This window comes from Rhipicephalus microplus, chromosome X, assembly GCF_043290135.1.
Source record: "Rhipicephalus microplus isolate Deutch F79 chromosome X, USDA_Rmic, whole genome shotgun sequence".
NCBI classification, from domain to species: Eukaryota; Metazoa; Arthropoda; class Arachnida; order Ixodida; family Ixodidae; genus Rhipicephalus; species Rhipicephalus microplus.
This window is the reverse complement of record NC_134710.1, coordinates 20293213-20306532: the sequence shown is the minus strand read 5'-3', so window position 1 is coordinate 20306532 and position 13320 is coordinate 20293213. Positions and strand designations below refer to the sequence as shown.

The window sequence follows — 13320 nt, the reverse complement described above, 5'->3', positions numbered from 1 at the left end:
ACCTGACCTGCAAAAAATATAAAGTTTCCTTGATTTTGCGCATCACCTGTTTGAAATTCCTTCGAATAGTATAACATCCTACTAGCTGATATAGTGTTAGCGAATGTTTATTCTATGGTAAGCCCTAATGTTTTATTGCTGTGGCAAACAATTCTGCATACTGATTGATATGTGGCGTTTAACGTTCCGAAACTACCATATGATTATGAGAGACGCCGTAGTGGAGGGCTGCACAAATTTAAACCACCTGGGTTTCTTTAACGTGCACCCAAATCTGAGCACACGGGCCTATAACATTTCTGCCTCCATCGGTAAAATTCTGCATACTGTCGCAAGCATTTGCTAGCTTGCTTGATACATAGCATTACAAGCACACTTGATCAGTGATGAGAAAAGCTGGCTGAAAAACTGTGTGAAACATTGTCTTTGGTACAAGCATGCAATAATTTATTCAGTTACTTGGTGTTTCCATCAAGAGAGCCGTGACAAAATAAAAGAGAGTTATTGTTGGAGACATGGTGTCAGCAGTGATGTTCCTGACTGATATGTGGTAATTAGCCACTATTTAATTAATAAAAATATAATCAACGATATAACTATATTTAATAAAATTTAAACTTCAGTTCAACGGACTTATTAGAGAGTTTTGTCCTTTGTATAAGAAGTTTCTTATTAGCAGGCTATCATGTTCTCAATTTCTGATCAACCGTTGTTTTGATGTAGGCATATCGGTGTTGTCTCTTATACCCAACTGCATATATGAGGACCTCTTTATGAAGGGTTTCAACTGTATTAAGCTCAGTAGGTTCATCATATTTAGAAATTCAAATGAGTTCTCTGGACAAACCAGTAAATTTCATCTGAAGAAATGCAGTTAGTAAGCATACGGCCAACTCTCCCGATTTGGTCTAGAAACTCTCAAATTATGAGCAATCCTTTTAAATGTACGGGTGGCCAAAGCCATAAATCTGAATAACAGTGGTAGAGGCACATCAAAAAGAAACTAACTCTGGATATTGGTTTTAAAATGTTCCGATCATGTGCCTAAGTCACTTTTCTCACAGTTCAGCTGTCTTTGCGAAAAAAGGCTCCAAGATTTGCAAGGAGTTTAGCTGATTCTGGACACAGCAGAACGTGTCCTTTAATTGCGCTCATGTGCATGCACTGTATATTTAGAATTACCAGTATTATCACTGATGTCTACAAACTTTACAGGCAGTGATGCATTTATGACGTCGCTGTAGCTCTGAGAAGCAATAAATTAGTAGGTACACCAGTTTTCTTCTGTCATGTCTCAGCCCACTTTACGAATCACCCAAATATTGAGGTCACTACATTGGCAGGTATGGAATACTCAAGAACTGTGGGGTGATGAATTCGGTCATTGGAGCATGCAAAACTGGAAGGGAGAGGCTGAATCTAAAGCATCCATGGCTGTTGACCTGTGGTGAAATCAGTGGCTCTGCCATCCCAGAATTTAAAGAGAGGGCTCTCTCTGCACCCTCATCATCATCATCATTATCATCAGCCTGACCACGTCCACTGCAGGACAAAGGCCTCTCCCATGTTCCGCCAGTTAACTCGGTCCTGTGCTTGCTGCTGCCAATTTATACCCGCAAACTTCTTAATCTCATCTGTCCACTTAAACTTCTGTCTTCCCCTCACCTGCTTGCCTTCTCTGGGAATCCAGTTAGTTACCCTTAATGACTAGCGGCTATCCTGCCCACGTGCTACATACCTGGGTCATGTCCATATCCTCTTCTTAATTTCAACTATGATATCCTTAACCCTGGTTTGTTGCCTAATCCGCTTTGCTCTCTTTTTGTCTCTTAAGGCTACACGTACTATTTTTCTTTCCATTGCTCGCTGCGTCGTCCTCAATTTAAGCTGAACCCTCTTTGTAAGTCTCCAGGTTTCTGCTCCGTAGCTAAGTACTGGCAAGATACAGCTGTTATATAACTTCTTCTTGAAGGATAGTGGCAATCTACCTGTCATAGTTTGAGAGTGCTTGCCACATGTGCTCCACCCCATTCTTATTCTTCTAGTTACTTCAATCTAGTGGTTCGGCTCCGCGGTTATTACCTGGCCTAAGTAGACATAGTCTTTTACAACTTGAAGTGCACTATTACCTATCTCGAAGTGCTGCTGCTTTCCGAGGTTGTTGTACATTACTTTCCTTTTCTGCAGACTAATTTTAAGACCCACCTTTCTTCTCTCCTTGTCTAACTCCGTAATCATAAGTTGCAAGTCGTCCCTTGAGTTACTCAGTAGTGCAATGTCATCGGCGAAGCACAGGTTACTAAGGTACTCTCCATTAACTTTTATCATTAACTGTTCCCATTCTAGGCCTCTGAAAACTTCCTGTAAGCATGCGGTAAATAGCATTGTGGGGATTGTATCCCCCTGCCTTGCACCTTTCTTGGTTGGTATTCTGTTGCTTTCTTTATGAAGGACTATGATAGCAGTTGATCCCCTGTAGATATCTTCCCGGATGTTTATATATGCTTCATCGACGCCCTGACTCCGCAGTGTTTGCATGACTGCTGATATTTCTACTGAATCAAACTCCTTCTCGTAATCTATGAAGGGTATGCATAGTGGTTGGTTATATTCTGAGCATTTCTCTATTACTTGATTGATAGTATGAATGTGGCCGATTGTTGTGTAGCCTGTTCGAAATCCTGCTTGTTCCTTTGGTTGATTGAATTCTAATGTTTTCTTAATTCTGTTAGCAATCACCTTTGTAAATAGCTTGTATACTATGGAGAGCAAGCTGATCGGTCTGTAATTCTTCAAGTCCTTGTCATCTCCTTTCTTATGTATTAAGATGATGTTAGCATTCCTCCAAGACTCTGGTACTCTTTCCATTAGGAGACATCTCGTAAACAGGGTGGGTAGTTTTTCTAACACAATCTGTCCTTTATCTTTCAGCAGATCTGATGTTACCTGGTTTTCACAAGCAGCTTTGCCTCTTTGCATGCTCTCCAAGGCTTTTCTGACTTCTATCATTACTGGTGGGGTGTCATCTGGGTTACTGCTAGTTCTTATAGTATTAAGGTCGTGATTGTCCCGGCTACTGTACAGATATCTCTGTAAAACTCCTTCACTATTTTAACTATCCTATCCATATTGGTAGTTATTTTGCCTTCTTTGTCCCTTAGTGCATACATCCGATTTTTGCCTATTCCAAGTTTTCTTTTCACTGCTTTGACGCTTCCTTCGTTTTTCAAAGCGTGTTCAATTCTCTCTATGTTATACCTTCTTACATAGGATACCTTACGCTTATTAATCAACTTTGAAAGCTCTGCCAGTTCTATTTTGTCTGTTGTACTTGAGGTTTTCATGCATTGATGCTTCTTAATTAGGTTCTTCGTTTTCTGGGAAAGCTTGCCAGTGTCCTGTCTAACTACCCTGCCTCCAACTTCTACTGCACACTCCGTAATGATGCTCGTCAGATTATTACTCATTGTATCTACGGTAAGGTTGGTTTCCTCAATAAAAGCTAAGTACCTGTTCTGAAGCGAGACGCTGAATTCCTGTACTTTCCCTCCCAGCGCTAGCTGATTGATTGGCTTTTGCGTATCAGTTTCTGTCGCACCTTCATAGTTAATGTTAATCATTGTGTGTGTTCCACCACACCTTTTGAGATCTTGTGCCATATAAAGGAGCTTCCTCCCCTTCCTCTAAGGGGAGGAAGCACTTAGAGAACATGTTAAGGAAGCAATTTGCAATACCCATAGACCGTCGCGCCGTCAAGTGGAATTCAGGAGCGTCCTCTTAAGGATAGTCAGTCTTCCTTGTTCGGCTGTGCCTGACTGTGCTACACAGCCTCAGTCTTAACATGTTAGCAGGAAACGAACATTACGACTGCATGTTTTCTTCATCAGTCAATAAACCGTTCATCAGTCAATAAACCGGGCCCTTCGCAACAAGATAAATCTGATTCATTCTGGAGAGATACAAATCTTTCGTAAAAATACGTGGTAACTTGTGCTTTCACTGACAGTGTACACATATTAGCTTCAGTAGGTTTTCTGTAGCCACCTGGTGTTAGCACACTGCAAGCAGTTTGCTTGTTGACTTGGTTTGAGAGCGAAATCATGGCGAAATGCTCTCCGTGCCCAAAGATGTGATGATGTGTGATGTTGAAAGAAACCATCCCGATAACAAGGATTTTTTCACTGCATGTCAAAGGCTGTGAAAGCACCTAGAGTGACAGCGATAATGAGGAGCAAGTGGCGCTTTATGTTTCTTCATGCGTTAATGTTTTATCGCACTCATAAGTCACCTTAATTATATTTCAAGTTCAGTTATTATTCATTCAGAATACAAAAAGACACAGTTAAAATATGCAGACTGGGGTCCCAAAGTCAAGTGACTGCAGAAGGACCCTTGGTTAACAATAAACGGTGTAATTGTAACAGTATGTAATATTACACAACATAAGTCGAAGTGAACAGTTAAAGTACAAAAAACTAAAACAAAATAAGTGAAAGAACAAAAAACATGGTCAAAGCAGTACAAGTACATAATACACAGTTGTACAAGTGGATTAAAAAAAACCAAAGAAGAAAACTCAGGCTAAAATTTCAAATTACTTACATTTTATATTATGAAATAGTTTTGTTTTGTTGTCAGGCAAGTTATGCAAAATGAAATTTTTAAGTTAATGTTTGAATGCATGTAATGATGACAATGATTTTACTGAGTACAGTAAGTTTAGCGTATAATATTCTTCAGAAAGATCAAAAGAAAAGCATAGTTCTTGCGCCTTGCATGTAGCATAATTATTGTGGATATCATGAAACACTGCATGCTGCCAACACGCTCGAGCTCGACCAGGGAAGGGAAATGTTTAGAATAATGAAACATGCAGAATGGCCGCAATCCACAAATTCTGTAGTTCACCCGTATTTTCTGAATATCCTTATTATTTGTCAAATTTTTGCATTGTCGAATTGTTCGATGTTGCAAAAAACATACATGTGTATTCTTTTCGATATTCGTGTTTCGATCATGCTGATTGGGCCTGTAACATCCGAGTGCAGTGAATTGTCCACAGCTAGTCTGAGCATAGCGGTAACACAAGTGCTACTGAATGGGTCGTTAAATGATTGTGTTCCATTTAAGAAGCGGCTCCGTGTACCTGACAGCACATGTAATGACAATGGTGTAGCATGTTTGCAAACCATCATCACATTTAACATTCAGTCTTATGTAGCAGCGATGGCACCCCTCGCGTGCAGCCTACTACTGCGGCATATCCGTCAGGCAGGTTCGGTACATACCACCTTGGAGTGCTGTTCACTTCATACACCAATTCTGCTTCATGCACTTTTCTGTAGCTTGCACAGGATTTTGCAAAATATCGTTGATGCATGGTAATGAAGCTGAAGTATAACCTTTTACACCGTGGCAAATAATTAGGTAGCGAGTTTCCATGGTTTGGGAAAGCATCTTTTTCTCATATACATTTCAGTGCAGCTCGTGACTTCAACCGGTGAAAGTGGCATGGGCTGTACGCCTGCATGTCCTTTCGGTTCCAATGCTGACAAATGAGTTGACCCTCTTCCGGGCTCCACCTTGAATCGTATAGGGCACCACCAATTGTTTGCGGACATTGTGAAATAATGGCTGAGTACGCTAGAGGGTCATTTATTTCTCAACACTATCAGTGAAGGCATCATCACGGTGTGGCAAATTGATTGTAATTAATTATGTTGACTAATGATATGAGATTAGTTTTAGAGATGTTGTAAATTAGTGAAGATAGCATTTAACAATACCTAATTGGTTGCGTTCATGTAGTGCACATGAATTTAAGGTTTGACCTGATTTGGCTGGAAGACCCTGTGTACAGTGAAGGGAATCGGATGTGTCTGCCAGCTGTGTGAAAGTTAGTAACGAAGGATATTAAAGCTGCTCTATTTATTCGACTACAAGGACCTTGGCAGGTATTAATCTTGGAGGAAAAAAGATAGTAGTATAAAATCGATATAATCTTGCTAGTAGGTTACCTCTGTCCCGTGCAGACAGTTTACCACTGAATTCCCGGTGTGATTCATGGTGTTAGCAAAAAGAAACAGCACATGATGCCCTCATTAGCTGCTCCGAAGAGCCTCTTGAATGGCACCTACACCATTCCAGTAAAACAAAACGGAGCCATCTTTTTGCCTATCTTGTAAAGGAAACTTCAGATAAGCACAGCATGTTTCACTATCTCTTCTTGTTCCTTTAGCCAAAGTGTACGGCGTTTCGTTATATTAAACGGCCCCTAAATGAGCCAGAAGTCGAAATTTAGTTGTGGTGTTGCAGTTGAGCACAAGTGTAGAATGAACACATAACCATGAGTATTTTTCAAGACGGTGTCATAATAGTGGAGTTGCATGCATTTGATGATACGAAAGACGCCCTCGCTCGTTTCGCTCTTTCCTTCTCTCATCAGCTCGCTTTCCTCCTGGTTGAGTGTTCCTCCTCACCGTGCAAAGAGGATTCGTAGCAGGTGCGCGTGCCTGTGAGCGGACTTACAGATGTTGCTGATGAGCAAACATGTTAATGTCACGGTGAATGTTCACGGCATGAGAAATGCCAAAAATGTAGGGGGAAGAGAAAAGACTGTTCCTTGGAATTTTCGGGGCACCTGCCACTCATAGCACTGCCGTGTTTGGCATTTATTTCTGGTAACACTGTTCTGCGCTCGATGTGCAGGTTGACTTGAAATTTTTAAAACATTTTTAGAAGTGGTTTAGGGGCCTGTTCAACATGTCAGCGTCATGTTGGTATCAAAAGCGTGGTAGCTTGTGACAGTAGTCCCCCTTGCAGCAGTGGTTTGTTCAACAGATAAAAATGTTTTTTTTCGTGCACTTCTGTTGTGCGTACATGGTAAAGTCGAAGTTTGAGCTGCTGTAAAAGTACATATCTTCAACCATGAAAAAAGTATTAGAAGATTGCAGATCTAGAAGTAAGTGATATGCATATGAACTCAAATGAGAAAAGTCCCTTATTACAGCTTTGTAAAGAGTTATGCATGGAATGTTAGTATGTAATGAAGATCTTGATTTCTGCTGAGATTGCACTGAATTAAAAACTGTTGCTTCTTGCACAGATGTCATTGTTTCATTCACTACACTGTGCCATATAACTTACTATAGCATTTGATGCATTTTATTTGTTCACTTCAAAACCCTTGTGTCCATTTCTGGTTTTTATATTTTTCAGACTGGTAACAGATTCATCAGTGGACAAACCATTTACAACATCACTGCAAAACATGAGACGTGTACTGTGTGATGAACCCCAGGATCTGTCCGCAGAAGAAGTTGCTGCCCTCTTTGGCAATGATGTCTCTGCCCACAAGTCAGTCCCAACAGCCATCTATGCCTTCCTCAGGTCACACGAGCCACTGCCATTCTTCCAGGTATGAGGGGGAATTCTTGATTTTCAGATGCAATGCAGTCTTATTTACTTACTCAAAGTGTTTCTGCAGTATTTTTTTGTGTTTACACAACATTGACATTATCGGGCACAAATGACATGTTACTGGAGTGTAAATACACATGCCAGGGGAAGTAAAGAAAGCCCTAGAGGGAATGCAAAGAGGCAATGTGGCTGGTGAGGATAAGGTAACATCAGACCTGTTTAAAGATGGTGGACAGATTGTGTTAGAAAAAGTGGCCACTCTGCATACGAAGTGTCTCTTGATGGAGAAGGTACCAGAATCTTGGAAGAATGCGAGCATCACCTTATTTCATAAGAAGGAGACGCCAAAGACTTGGAAAATTACAGGCTGATCAGCTTACTGTCCATTGTCTACAAGCTATTCCCAAAATAATAACTGATAGAATTAAGACAATATTAGAAGTTCAATCAACCAAAAGACCAAGTAGGATTTCGTACAGGCTACTCAACAATAGACCATATTCATACTACCAATCAAGTGATAGAGAAATACATGGAATACAACCAACCCCTATACATAGCCTTCATTGATTACAAGGAGTCATTTGGCGCGATCGAGATGCCGGCAGTCATGCCGTCACTGTGGAATCAGGCCATCAACGAAGCCTATATAAACATACTTTAACAAATTTACAGTGGATCCACGTCACCATAGTCCTTCATAATGTGATAGAATCCCAATAAAGAAGGGTGTAAGGTAGGGAGACACAATCTCTCTGATGCTATTTACCGTGTGTTTACAGAAGGTTTTTAGGGCCCTAGATTGGGAAGAGTTGCAGATAAGAGTTAAAGAATAGTATCTTGGTAGCCTGCGATTCGCTGATGGCCTTGCATTGATGAGTAACTCAGGGGTCGAGTTACAGCTCATAATTACTGAACTGGACCCAGAAAGCAGAAGGGTAGGTCTGAAAATTAATATGCACAAAACTAAAGTAATGTGCTACAGTATTGGCAGAGAACAGCACTTTTTGATAGGTGGAGAGACGCTGGAAGCTGTAAAGGAATATGCCTACTTAGGATAGGTGGTAACCGTGGAGCCAAACAATGAGAGTGAAATAACTAGATGAATAAAGGTGGTATGAAGCATATTCGGCAAGAATTCTCAAATCGTGATTGGCAGTTTACCACTATCCCTCAAGATGAAGGTATATAACAGCTGCATCTTACTGGTACTTACCTACAGAGAAAAAAAAAAAAACAAGAAAAACTTGGAAGCTTACAAACAGGGTTCAACTTAAAATGAAGATGACATGGCGATAGATGGAAAAAAAATGATAGGTGTAACTTGGAGACCGGAGGAGAGCAAGGTTGGTCAGGGAACAAACGCGAGTTAAAGGATATCATAGTTGAAATGGAAAAGAAGTGGACACGGACCGAGCACGTACCGCATAGGCAGAATAACCACTGGTCATTAAGAGCATTAAGGGTTACTGACTGAATTCCAAGAGAAGGCGAATGTGTGAGAGAAAGACAGAAAATTATATAGGTAGATGAGACTAAAAAGTTTGCAGGTATAACGTGGCTGCAGAAAGCACAGGACGAGGTTGATTGGCGGAGCAGGGGAGAGGACTTTGCCGTACCATGGACATAGTTAGGCTGATGATGATGATGAAATAGACATGCCAATCACTTGTCGACATGCTGGGAATAGTGCAAATGCACTATTCCCAGCATTCCCAACATGAGGGAATTCCTTGTAAGTACTAATAAAAATGGCGATTGTCTAAGCTTTGTCTTCTGTCTCTCTTTGTTTATGCAGAATTCAACTGGTAGAGGTAAAATTGATTCACCACCTTTTGCATGATCACGTTTAATGTTTGACATGATTTGAAGACATTGCTGAAAGGACATTTTGTGTTTCCTTCGTTTTAAAGTTTTTAAGTTCGCCCTGCAAATAGTCTTCATGCTGATGATTCATATGTGCCAAAGTTGTTGTGAGTGATATTTTTCAAAAAAAATGTTCCTTTTAAATCGTGCTATTCAAGGTTATTCAATAAAGCTTCATTTTAGAAAACCTTAAAGCTACATGGTATTTCGAAAAATACCATGTGCCTGTTAACTTCTACTAAAGGTTTAAGTTTATTTCTCTAGTGAGGCATATGTACAGGAGTGGTCATACTCAAACATCTTGTGCAGTTAAAAAGTTTATGACCTCGTGCTGTTGCTTACATAATTATTTATAACTGAAATATTGCTGTTAAAAATACAGGATATCATTGTGTAATTTTTGCTATGTTTTAAGAATATATATGATAGCACACAACACAACATCAAGACAAAAGAATTTCTTTGAAGAAGAGATATAGTTCAGTAATATAAGCTCTTAATTAACACTAGTACACTGACAGTGTAGGTTAAGATTTTGAACTGGTAAATTATTTCACACAAAAATAAAAAAAGGCACTCATCTGTGGCAGCTGCTCTCTGTCGCATGACTTGTGATTGGAAAAATGCATTTATAAAAACCATGGATAGTTAAACCATTTGACCGCTGTCAGCTTAAGTTTCACTTTATTGCCTTAGTCTTTTCTTTGTGGCAGTGGTGAAACTTTCTTGCATGAAAGTTGTGGATGAACACTCTTCGTTATATGATGATCCTTGGACATCAAATCCTAAAAAGTTTGAATGCCTCACTATCTTTAAAATTTTGTTGTTGGAAGCTTGTTATAATTAAGTCTACCTGTATGTGTGGCATTGAAGGCTGTAATGCAAAGCTTTGTAGATTTATTCTAATTTTAATACTGACATGGGCAAAATGCATCGAAGACTGGCCACAGACACACAGAGTGCAATGTGTGTAGGCACTGTGTATGTTCCTGTATCACTCTTCTGTGTCCTATCTTAGATGTGCTTTGCATGGCACTCAATGACTGATCAACAGGCCCAACAGGCAACTTTAATACTGGGGGAGAATACTGTGAGCTCATAATGTGTTTTTCCCATAGGTCGGCATAATAATGTATACCTCATTCAGATTCACCTAAAAAATAAGTTTTGTTCTTGGGACTCATTCGGACTCAGACTTGTAAAGATTTTCCTCGGTCAGACTAAAAAAATTCTTTGCCGGACTCACTTGGGCGTCAACTCACCAAAACTATACTCGCTCAGACTCACGACTCGATCAGAGTCTGAGTGAGTTCACTCACTCATGAGTGGGCCGACCTATGGTTTCTGCATATTGATTTCAGCCTGGCTGCTCTTGTTGTGCAGACTAAATTGTGCCTTTCTGTTTTGTTTTTTTCACTGCAAAGACTGAGAACCCATTCGTCCGAGCCATCGTGCTGTCCATATCTGTTGGAGGCGACACCGACACCATAGCTTCCATGGCAGGAAGTATCTCTGGTGCTTTTCACAGTATTTCAGGCATTCCAACTTCTCTCCAAAGGCACTGTGAGGGCTTGGACATTACCCTAAAGCTAGCAGACGACATGTATGAGTTTGTGGGGTCACATTAGGCTGCTGGCAAACACTGCTATGCTGTATCTACAGCTCATGACGGACTTGTTCATGCTGAGAGAGCAGTGATTATTGAAACTCGCACTGCCCAGCATTTGGGCAGAGCCAAAGAAAGTATCACATGGTAACAGCGAGTTTCGTAGTGCTCGTTATGGGTGACAAGTAACAGTGTTCGACTTGGCTCTCGCTCATAGGAATGGTGTACTGTCTCTACTTTTGAACTTGGCCAACAGCTGTCTGCGTATTTCCAGTCATGTGCACCTAGAACTGGGTAGGGAAGCTTACTCTCTTCAGACAACGAATTTTATGTAGTGATAGCAAATGAGAGCTTGCTCACTTGAACCGGTTGTATTCGTTTGTTTGTTATAGGCAGTAATACTTGTTTGCTCTTTTTCTCATTGACAGCAGCATCAGTAAGCATATATTTAAAGGAAATGTTTGATCAAGGTTAGCTGCTATTAGTTGACAGCTTGCAGTAAATAAGAACCAGTGGGGGTGAATAGTACAGTCTTTATGGTTGCCTTCTGAGTTTCATTCTTTGTTTGCTGTTGACAGATGAACTATGTATATATTAATTAGGTCTGCCTTACTTCAAATAGTCAAAGCTGGGCAAGATATAGTGAAAGCTCCATAACTCTTAATTAGTGGGTTTGTTCATATTCCTTATTGTTTGAACACTAACTCTGGTTTAATCATGTTGATTCATTCAGAAAGTGTTTGCAAAACAGTATATTTCTAAAGAAACTTGCTAATTCAAAAACAAATTGGTTCTGCTGCCAATAATTCACTTTGAAAGTTGCTGCAGTAGGGTGATATGTGCAGCAAATAGGTCAAGCAGCCTAAATGAGATGTTCCTGTGCCATCCATCACTCCGTTACAGGACATCAGAAGTCATTATGATACCCTGATAGTCATTCACTGTTATGTGTTGTTGCCACTTTTGCATGCATTGTTGAAAATGACTGCCTCTTCACAGAAGCCTCACTGCACAAGCTGCAAATGTTTCACCTTTGAAATAAATGCATTCTTGCAATCTTTGGTGGTGTTGTCAAAATTAGGGTGTGGTGCCTGCACTAAGAAAGGGTCATAGCCACATTAATAGCTGGACCAATTGATAGGCAATTCAGTTCAGCGTTATCATTGATAGCAAACTTGTGTTAAAAATATATATGAGATACAAGCAAGGTGTTATCTTTTTTTACCATCATATGTGGCTCTAGAAGCTTGTGTAAATGCAAGCTGTGTAAATGGTTGTTCTTATCTAACCCACAAGCAGTTAGCAAATAAAAAGGGCCTTCAAATGGTGAGAGGGTTATTCAGAGTGTAATGTTGCACTGTCACTCTATGTGTGATGAATAGCTACAAAAAGAGCAAGCATCCTTGAAAACAAACTGCTTCGTAAATATTAAAAAAGTGCAGATGAGCTTTTTACAAACAAACTTGTTCTCTGTAATTTCACTGCCAAAACTCGCTCTATCTCTTAAGTTTTTTCAGCTCGAGTTTAGTGGAATTCAGCTTTCTTACTGCTTCAATGAAACTTCAGATAATGGGCTTTTTTTTTATTCATAAAGGGTACCTTCGCCAATATTTGATGGTGCATGTTGTGTCATTTTAAGATGCAGTGCTTACTTTTGTAAAATATTTACATGTACAATTAAACAGTATTTTGAAATGTTGCTGCATCTGCTTAGATTTGTAATCCCTATTTAGTGTAAGAATGCTTGGTCTTCAGTTACCTAATAATTTTAACCAAGGTTCTTGTTGGTATATTTGTTTGTGAGAAAAAAAATTCACTTGCCATAATATTTCCTAAAACAGTATGGGTGAGCAAATATTAAAAAAACTTTGAATATCGAATTGATTTGTTGATATTAAAAATACTCAATATTTTTCTAATATATTCGGAATGAAAACCCCGATGGGAAAAAAAACCTCCCAAGAAATAAGACATCTGAAAACAGGGGTGTAATGTTTGTTTTAATCATTGAATTACCAAGATGCATGCAGCCCAAGATTTTACATGACTGTGGATGCTATGTTAACCAGATGAAGGCATTTTTACTTAAAGGGGCCCTCCAACACTATTCAAGCCCCCGTGTTTTATTCGTGTATTGTGTAGACTGTAGTACATACGGACTAACGCAGAAATACGGCAGTGATAACGGCACGCAGTATGAAGTTATTTGACTTGGAAGGTTCATTATACAAGAGAAAAAATGCCGACCCTCAACTCACTTTTCGAGGCATCACTTGACCATGTTTCACTCGTCCGTGACGTCGGAGGGCTGCCCCAATGAAGTAAGCTGAAGCGCCTATGTAGGAGATGCTCGCACCTCATTGTTGCTTTTTTTCTTTCAAAGTAATATTGACCTTGTTGCGATAGTAACGAACATGGTGCCTAACGCC

At 39.9% G+C, this 13320-nt stretch overlaps 1 protein-coding gene across 3 annotated transcripts in view; it reads left to right on the top strand.

Moving 5' to 3' along the window:
- Positions 1-11949, top strand: part of LOC119175700 (ADP-ribosylhydrolase ARH3) — a 29213-nt gene extending 17264 nt beyond the window's left edge. For all 3 annotated transcript variants that reach the window (XM_037426643.2, XM_037426644.2, XM_075881924.1), the window contains exons 5-6: positions 7219-7417; positions 10710-11949. In XM_037426643.2, coding sequence (XP_037282540.2) covers positions 7219-7417; positions 10710-10913 — 403 coding nt within the window. In that variant the 3' untranslated portion in view covers positions 10914-11949. The remainder of the gene's footprint in view (positions 1-7218; positions 7418-10709) is intronic.
- The last annotated feature ends 1371 nt before the right edge of the window (positions 11950-13320 follow it).